Source organism: Drosophila sulfurigaster, chromosome 2L, assembly GCF_023558435.1.
Source record: "Drosophila sulfurigaster albostrigata strain 15112-1811.04 chromosome 2L, ASM2355843v2, whole genome shotgun sequence".
NCBI lineage: Eukaryota > Metazoa > Arthropoda > Insecta > Diptera > Drosophilidae > Drosophila > Drosophila sulfurigaster.
Genome location: NC_084881.1, coordinates 25,040,306 through 25,049,462, shown reverse-complemented (window position 1 = coordinate 25,049,462; position 9,157 = coordinate 25,040,306). Strand labels below are relative to the sequence as shown.

At 40.2% G+C, this 9,157-nt stretch overlaps 2 protein-coding genes across 2 annotated transcripts; one reads left to right on the top strand and one right to left on the bottom strand.

Annotated features, from left to right (window-relative positions):
• The first annotated feature begins 1,420 nt into the window (after positions 1-1,420).
• Positions 1,421-3,284, top strand: LOC133850150 (basic helix-loop-helix transcription factor amos). Its single transcript, XM_062286145.1, has 2 exons — positions 1,421-2,189; positions 2,275-3,284. The coding sequence occupies exon 2, from the start codon at positions 2,311-2,313 to the stop codon at positions 3,118-3,120; it is 810 nt and encodes a 269-aa protein (XP_062142129.1). The 5' UTR covers positions 1,421-2,189; positions 2,275-2,310; the 3' UTR covers positions 3,121-3,284.
• A 1,652-nt stretch (positions 3,285-4,936) lies between these two features.
• On the bottom strand, positions 4,937-8,859 carry LOC133850538 (trithorax group protein osa). The gene is made up of 8 exons (XM_062286661.1): positions 8,298-8,859; positions 8,105-8,231; positions 7,582-8,038; positions 7,357-7,521; positions 6,472-7,287; positions 6,254-6,410; positions 6,084-6,191; positions 4,937-6,000 (listed from the first exon to the last, which is right to left on the bottom strand). The coding sequence occupies exons 1-8, from the start codon at positions 8,458-8,460 to the stop codon at positions 5,405-5,407; spliced, it is 2,589 nt and encodes an 862-aa protein (XP_062142645.1). The 5' UTR covers positions 8,461-8,859; the 3' UTR covers positions 4,937-5,404.
• Between the last annotated feature and the right edge of the window lie 298 nt (positions 8,860-9,157).

Below are 9,157 nucleotides of genomic sequence, written 5' to 3'. Positions count from 1 at the left end.
CACTCTTTTGTCGGCAAAGGATCTGCCACCGACCGATCCCGATCTCGATCTTTGTTCTTGTCAATTTGTGTGAAATATCAGCGTCCACATCATTTGTACATTTTAGCCATGGCCGGCGCTCGCCTTGCCCCTTGTTTTGGAATTGTTTTGCTCGTTTTCTTTAGAAATGCAGCGAACTGTTCGAATTGATTTTCTTCTTCTATATTATACATAGTAGTGCATTTCGTATTGTATTCTGTCGAGTTAATTAACCTTTCGTTGCGGCATCTTAAAAGGTGGGCGGTAGTCCTACTTGATGCCCGTGAAAAGCCGAGCAAACTCATCTCGAGTTTTTCGAATGTGCATAATGGAATGTGGCTTTGTGGTTGCATCACATCCATCAAGCAGCCAATGCGAAATTGCACCCACTGCATGACAAGTACTTTTTAGGTCGAGATTTTATATAGATATAAGATATAGTTGCTATTTGCTATCATTACAACCTTTTTATTCATTATATATTAAATAAAGCCAAGTCACCTTTTATGAATGGAAACACAAACTGTATTTGTAAATAAATATATTACATTTTGAAATATTACAACTTAAAAAAAAAGACAGAAATCGAATATAACTACGTAAAATCGATTGAGGTATCATTATGTTTTCATTTTGAACAAATTTTAGTACAAGTTTATTATTACACAATTGAAAAAAAAACGATTATTTATATTTGTCACTTGTGTTAATAATAGTAAAGAATGCAAATAAAACTGAAAACTGCTGTAATTGCTTAGCAAAACAGATAAGTCATATAATTTTTGCAAACAATTGAAATAATTTCCTTTTATTAACTCTGCAATTCTTTAATTATTTTCAATATATTACGACATAACTGTAGCGAATTTTCTACATTGTTTTCACATTTCAATTGTTGTTGTAAATAAATTAAGGAATTTTATTATATATGTTGTAATTATACAATAATTTACCTTAATGAAAATAATTAAAACGAAAAATCTAAATATTTGTATGAGCGATGCTTTATAATAATAATAATTATAATAATAAAGGAGATAAAGAATACAAGAAATAATTTGAAATACTAAATAAAAATATTAATATCCTTCGTATCTATAATTCCAATTTGTTTTTAATATACATATACACAAAAAAATACTTTATTATCACGATATCTTCCTGAGATGACAACTTTGTATTGCGGTTGATATAGTTTTCACATCAATTTCTCTCTTAGAATATTTTCTGTAGGAACAACTTAGTTAAATTTGAAATGATATTACATTAAAAATAAACAATATAGTCATTACCAAGCTAGTAAATAAGATATAAGCTACTTGGATAATAAAAGATACAATAGTTCTTAGGTTAGATTTAGAGAATATGTGTGTTTAGTAGCTTATGCTTAATGAATCGACGTTAATACTTTTCATGCTGCCTTTTGGACTTCAACTAAGCGTGTGAAGATTTTCAGTTGTCATTAAATGATTTGCGGAAGCAACTGCAGCTTTCTCAAAGAAAGCAGCAAAGCGATCGACAAAACTTTGTTTCTGACCCAATAAAGTAAATTACAAACACTCGAACAATGGCTAAAATCGAAAGTACAAAACCACAGAAGAAAAAGGGATGCTTTCAATGTGAAGTGAAGTTGGAGAAATTTTGGTCAGAGCACTTACCGTTTGTTGCAGACGGATCAACGCTAGACCACAAGACAACTTAAGACATGCAACATAAAGAAGAAGAAGCAACAATTTGCCTACTGGACAAAAGCGTTGTTGGCCCACAATGCGGTTTACCTGTTATAAGTATTGTAGTTGTAAGCGTTATGGTAATTCCCACAAAAAGGCAAAGAAGATCCTTTTGTAAGTACAAAGATTGACCTTGGCAACAATTGTGTGTTTGCCACCTGAATTTAAATATGCATAAATGTGTAAAAAGCCAACTTCAGAAGCCCAACTTCGGGACAACAAAAGAAGTTTGTTCAGCAAAATGATATGTGATTACGCTGGCAGGTCAAACAAAGTAGGCAACAACAACCGAGGCAATTAAACGTTTTGACCGCAAGCCAAAAAACGGGGCACGCTCTCCAGGTAGACAACAAACAAGAAGAGGATGGAAGATGACGAAGAAGGTAGCGCAGCAAACAGAAAAACAGGATCAACAGCGGCAACGCTGGCTTAGCGAATCAGGTAAGAGCAAAAGGGATTTTCGGATTTTGGCCAATCAACGTTGACCTGCTTATTGGTATTTAAGGGCATCTCTCTTTCTCTGTAGCATCAGTTATCCTTTGCACTTTGCACACGCAACATCATGTTGACCAACAACGAACTCCTTGAGCAATTCTACTTCGGTGCCGAGAGCCAGGAGGCAACATCCTCCTCCTCTGTGGAAGCCGATACAGATCCCATCTTTAGCAGCGGCGAAGCGTATCAGACGCTGGAACAATTGATCTATCAACAGGATCAGGATTTCGCTGGCAGTGCGGATAGTTTATCCGATGGCACCAACAGTTGCTCACCCGAACTCTATTACGATACGCCAGCCATGTTGGAGCTAGAACAAATGCTGAGCGCACAGACACAACAGCAACCCATTGCGCCAGCTGCTCCCGCAAAATATCAAGGCAAGGCAACCAAATACTGGACAAAAACATCTTCGGCACGAAGCAAACCCTACGAGAAACCCACGCATATACAACAGCCAACGCAGCAAACTGCACAGCTGAGCCAGCAACATCTGCAACAGCATCAACTGCAGCAGCAACAACATTATCAACAGCAGCAACATCATCAACAGCAACATCAGCAGCAGCCACAACTGCAGCTTCCACTTGTACAGCATCAACTTCTACAGCAGCAGCATCAGCAACTGCAACATCAACATCAGCAACAACCACAGGATCAGGAGCAGCCATGCGGTCCAGAAGTTGTGCGCAAGCGACGCTTGGCAGCCAATGCTCGAGAGCGTCGTCGCATGAACAGCTTGAATGATGCCTTCGACAAGTTGAGGGATGTGGTTCCCTCTTTGGGCAACGATCGTCGACTCTCCAAGTATGAGACATTGCAAATGGCTCAGGCTTACATTGGCGATCTGCTCACATTGCTCGCCAGAGACTATTAGTGGAATTAGACAAATGGACGAAGGACGAAGAACTCTTCCTGCTGTTGTAGCAACACTCGAACCTAGTGTAAACTTTTAAAGGCTGTTAGCTTAAGCGTATTATACTAACATTTATTTTGTAAGCTATTATTTAGTGCTATATCAAATAGAAAATAAAAGTTATTAACGATTGAACAAACAAATCTGTATACTTTTGATTGGGTTGGGAAAAATTGTTTTTAATTTACAGGCAACAAAAAAATATTAACAAAAATTTTAGCACTTAAATGTCGCACTTTAAAGTGACTGACGATCAACCAAAAAAAAATTTAGTGACACGTTTTCTGAAATGCGATGATTTTTTGTAACAGCAACATTTACTACTAAACTTCTACCAGTATTCTTAATCAGCGACGACTTTGAGACATTGTTTATGAAAATCGGAACTAAATTATAAGGCAGCTATACAAATTTATATACTATATCGTGACTATAATTTATAATTAATAAAAAAATTAATTCCAATAACAATTTTAGTACATTTGTGTAGTATTTGAGGTCTATTTTTTTCTAAACACACTTTATTAGCATTTCCTTTCATTTTCCTGACGAGCATGAAACACGATTTTGCACATCAATCAGTTCTGTTTATATCCTAGAAAAAAGGTTATCCTTGAGAATTCTACTTTTTAAGTACTAACTACATGTTATTAAATAGTAGGAAAATAACGCCTACCGAGTGAAAAAAGAAGTCTAAACAAGAGTTTGCCGACACGATTGATGAGTTCCGACTTCCGAAGCGAAAGAGCGAAGGGAACCAACTCTAAACGGAGGTGATTAACTGCCAGCAGACATCGTCAACAGGTAAACAACACGAGGCACTAACATATAACATTTTAGATCCTTCAAAATTGATTTAAGCATAGTCATTTATAATGTGTTACGTATTGAAACAGCGTTTTCAACTTTAAATATCACATTAATTTTTATATTTATGTACAATTACAATACTGAATTCTAAATTTATTTCTGTTATACATATCAGCTTATACAAAAGAACTACATAGAATAATTATAGACTACTTTAAATACTACTTTATTATATTTACTTGATGAGTGTGGATGTGTTAGTATGCCAATTGAACTTCTTAATGGCATCATTTGTACTAAGAGATGATATGAGTTAAAGCTTGAGTTTGGAATGGAAATGGAAGTGTTTCCCCCATGGCAGATAAATAATATACTATATGATTTAAGTCGAGTCATTCATGGCCACAGTCAGTCTTTGTATGAGAAACTTGAAAAGATATTCGAAATTAATTTTATTGTACTTTCCCCTAGTCACAATTTTGCTAGAGATTCGCCAAAAAGCAGTAAGTCAGTTGATTTTAGTTGATGATCTGTTCGAGTGAATATTAAAAAGAAATACGATTCTTTATTTAACTTTTAAATTTCTTTGAAGAGATTTCTCTTAAACGTTTCGATTGCTACCGAATTAATTAATTAATCGCTGGATGGGTGATAATTAGTGAATTATTGCGTGATTTTGCTTCTATTACAATTACAATTAATATTTCTCTTAAATATATATATATCTAAACTAGGAATTAGAATTGTGTGATTAAGCTAAGGCATCTTAAAAATGAAATTTTGTTGCTAAACAAAAGTCTTTGAAATTGTCGAACCGAAGCTTGGGATCGTTGAATACGCCACAAAACACAAAAATAATATTACAATATATTGATTGAAACCCCGCATCTTTGGCACTATAAATTATACGATCAGCTCTCATGGGGGAATTCGTATAGCTTCCAGAAATGTAATAGCATTTAGAATAAATTTACTCAGAACAGAACTCGTAGTTAAATTTTATTAAATTGATTTCATCTGTCCGCGAATTAAATTGTTTGAAAATATCGAGACAATAATTGTGGGTAGAAGAACGACCAGACTAAAAAGGCTGTCTATATAAATATATTTCTTTATATATATGTATTATTATGTTTATCAGGGAATTGCAGAACTTTAAGCTTAAAATTAGATGCTGGTTTATATATATATCTATGAAATTTATCAACGATCCGTCGCTCCCCAGGATCTCGATTTAAACTAAACGTTTATAGATCTCTGCGTGTGTGTGGTTGTTGTGTGTGTGAGTGAGTTAAATCCCAAATGAGATAAGTCAACTAATTGCTAAAAACTTTGCACTTGTATACGACATTGTATAGGTTGTTGTTTTTGTTTGTTGTGTGAGTGTTTTTTTTTTTTGGGTGTTTGTTATTTATATAGCATCTAAAATACGTAATTACATCCAAGGTTTACCACGCATGCGTCCACGTCCGCCGCCAGCGCGCATCGGTCCGCCGCCGCGCGGAAAGAACGGACGTGGCCCGGGCCCAGATCCTGGCCCAGGACCCGGTCCGCCTTCAAATGGGCCAGGCATGCGTTGGTAATTGGGTCTATAATTGGGTCCCGACCAGCCATTGCCACCACCACCACCACCGCGACCACCTCCACGTCCCCTGCCGCCGCGTCCCATGTTATCCGGACTATTGCCAAAAGGCTGAAATGGAAAGGGTCCACCGCCGCCTCCGGCGAATGGCGGACGTGGTGGTGGTGGCGGCACACCAGCGGGTCCATTGTTGCCCTCATTGCCATTCCAGGGCATGGGCGGTTGCATTTGATTCCACGCCTGTTGTTGCTGCTGTGGCGGTAAAGGTGGCTGCTGCTGTTGTGTCTCGGCCTGCATGTCCTGCATGTTGTTGCCAGCGCTTGGTGGCGCTAAAAATGTGCTGTTTGTATCCCATTGAAATTCTGGCGGTGTTTCCAGCAGCGCCGGACGTGAAGGTGTCAACGCACCATTGGCATCGAGTTCACCATCGCCTTGCTCCGCATTGGCATCTGCATTAAAGTTATTACAATATAATACAATATGCCAACTAAATCTAATAGTTTGAGAATATAATTGAATATTATTGGACTACCTCGCTGCGATTCGTCCAGATCCTCGTCGGACATATCCATGTCAATAACCATATCAGCGGGATCATAACGCGTTGAACCATCTACACGATCTGATTCAGAAGAGGAGCCTGCAAAATAATGAGCTTTAGTTGCCGAGATAATTTTGCATTTAATAAAAGGGACAACTTACTGGCATTCGATTTGTGTGGCGAACTAGTCTTCTTTACATAGCTGCCCGGCGGTGCCATCATGGGCGGACTGTTGCCCAAGCTGCGTATGGCGCTGCCGCCTTCCTCTCCCTTACCAGACGGAGCCGTGCGATAGTCCACATCGCCACCAGCAAAGTCCTGCAGAGCAACAATATTGAATTAACTAAAGAATTCATTAATTAGGTAATTAGATTCTTGCCTTCTCTGCTCCACCCGGCGATCCAGTTAGAGATATTAAATTCCTATGATCAATGTCCACCAACTGACGTGTTTTCTCCTCGCTCAGCGCGCTCTTCGGTCGAAAATTGAATGCCGGCGGCAGCTGCACCGTACGATGATCCACATCCTGAGCACCCAACGCTGCCGCATTATGATGCTCGCTATATTCGATGGGTGCGCCGCTGCCTTTGCGTTCGAAATGTGGCGGCGAATGCGGTGTCGATTGTGGCGTATAACTTGAGCTGGCACCGCTGCTATTTAAACTGTTATCGAGCGGCGTCCATGTCATGCTCATGTCCCATGTGCTATTGAAATCATCGACACCGCTGCCCGTCAGCGAAGGAGGCATTGGTGGCGGCGGCGCCATCGCACTGCTGTTCAATGTTGCGGGAGTATATTGATTCTCTGGCTGACCGTAGCCCAAGTGTGGCGGCGGCGGTGGCGCATATTCCTGTGAAGTATCGCCAAAAATGGGCGGCACTGGCGGCGGTACATAGCTCGACTGAGCCTGCAACGGATTGTACTCATCGCTCGCTCCATTTCCGCCACCCAAACCTGGTATGCCGCTGGAGCTATTTCCATTGGCATTGCTGTTGCCATAGCTGCTGGGGTCAGGTTTGTAATAATTGGCGCCGGGTGTGTAACTTTCATCATCCGAGCGTGAGCCAATTACTTCAATGGCGCTGCCGCGATCTTTGCCGCCACCAGAGTCACGCTTAAAATCATTAATGTCAAACGGTAGCTGGCCGCCATCTAAATAGCTGGCAAAGCCGTTCAGACCGCCGCCAAACATGTTCTGCAATAGTAACAGAAAGATGTGTTAACGATGTTCTCTTAGACAAAGACTAAAAATGTGTATTTTTACCAAGCCCAGCGGCGAATTGTTTTCATCGGGCAGCTGCAAATCCGCATCACGTTCTGGCGACGGCGCATTAATGTCCGGCGACGGTATCGGACTGTTTAGCGTGGGTATAACCTCATCCAATTTCCTTTTCACAATCTTGATACGGGTGCCAAAACTTTTATAGGCCTATAGTAAGAATAACATCGAGTTAGTTACAAGTTAAACCTACACATAGAAGTAACTTACACTCGCTACCACTTTGACTTCACGGCCCTGATGTTCGTAGAACTTTTTGGCCGCCTCAATGGTTTCCATCACCGCCTTGCGACACTTAATCTCATTCTGCAAATTCTTGTTGTACGCATTGATAAAGGCAACACAACGTTCCAACTCCTTTTCAATGTCACCCGAATGACTTTTATCTTTGAGTTGCTGCTTGATGGCTTCGATTTCGAATGTTGGCGGCTTGGGTAGCTTCTTCATGCTCTTGTCTGTGGCCTCAGCCAGCTCGACGCATTCCCGCACTTGTGCTATAAGCGTTGTGTTCTGATATTCATTGCCAGGATCCGAGTGAGCGGCGGATTTTTTAGGCGGCGCAATGTTGAGTAGACCGCTAAGGTCACTAAGAAACTCTTCATTGTAGATTTCACGCTGTTCCCAGATTTGAAAGATCCGCAGGATTTTGCCCTTAACGCGATCATCACTAAATAAGGGTGCAGAGAGATTATTAAAGACCCATTTTAGAAGTCTTTTCGACGTTTATACTTACCGCACCATTGTGGTGGCTCTTTGCAAAGCGGTGGCCCAGCATTCAACAAATTCGTAGCGCTTGCGTTTGCTATATTGTATGACATCGTTGGCTAAATAAAACAAAACCAAGCGATGATCAACGCGAACTGCAAAAGAAAGTATTAAAGAACGCGTTCTTAGGTAGACTTTTGTTTACAACTCTTTCTACGCACCTCGCTTAAAAACATTTAGCCAGCATTGTATGATCTTTTTGTGGTTCTGACGATGCTGCAGGCACCAGCTGGACATCTGCTGTATTTCCTGCTGCGTGTCCTTGAGCGCCTCAAGACGCGTCTCGAACAGCTCCTCATCAAAGGCTTCGGTTGTTTTGGACATGGTTCTGTTGTTGCTTGCCTGTCGCTCTTCAGCACATTGGCGGCTGCTTTATTTGCCACAGAGAGCAAGCCAATTTATTTAGCTCAGTGCGTTTTTTTTTTGCGCCCAGCGGCGGCGACGTTTTTTCCACTTCTTCTTCACTTCCTTCACTCTGTTTCACACGCGCACTTTTTTCCGCCCGTTTTTAAGCAGCCAAGTCGCGCACTTTAGCCGCTTGCATATTGTTTAATGGTTGCAGAGACGTTAATTGTTTGTTTTGTCTATGTTTATTGCACGAATTTGCACGCGGTTTTTGCAAAATTTGTTGTTTTTCTTTGCAAGAAGTGTGTTGTTTTAGCTGGGCACCAGTAGAAGTAGGTGGGTTGTTATCGATAGCGACGTATCGAGACTAGCACTTATCGAGCAGCAGCAGGGTGACCAAATTTTTTGTTGTTGATATGTCGCGCATTTGTATGGTCACTTTTAAAATTTAGCAATTTTAGAAAGAGAGTTTAATTTAAGAAAAATAATTTTAAGTAATCAATTAAGATATAAGAATAATAGTAAAATATTTTTTACTGTAAAAGATGGCAGTATCCATTTTATACCATTTGGTTGTTTTGAAATTGCATAGGCCGTTTAAATAGCCCGCTCACCCGTTGGACTGGCAGCGCTGCAGCAGGATATAATAGTGGTATTTAATACTGCCGCGTTTGGC

What these genes read in the sequence shown, in the direction of transcription:
- LOC133850150 (XM_062286145.1), top strand. Translation starts at nt 2,311, where the DNA reads ATGTTGACCAACAACGAACTCCTTGAGCAATTCTACTTCGGTGCCGAG.
- LOC133850538 (XM_062286661.1), bottom strand. Translation starts at nt 8,460, where the DNA reads ATGTCCAAAACAACCGAAGCCTTTGATGAGGAGCTGTTCGAGACGCGT. An exon ending in AGAGCCACCACAATGGTGCG is followed by an intron (nt 8,039 to 8,104) that starts GTAAGTATAAAC and finishes ACCCTTATTTAG; the next exon opens with TGATGATCGCGTTAAGGGCA. An exon ending in CGCCGGGTGGAGCAGAGAAG is followed by an intron (nt 6,411 to 6,471) that starts GCAAGAATCTAA and finishes GTTGCTCTGCAG; the next exon opens with GACTTTGCTGGTGGCGATGT.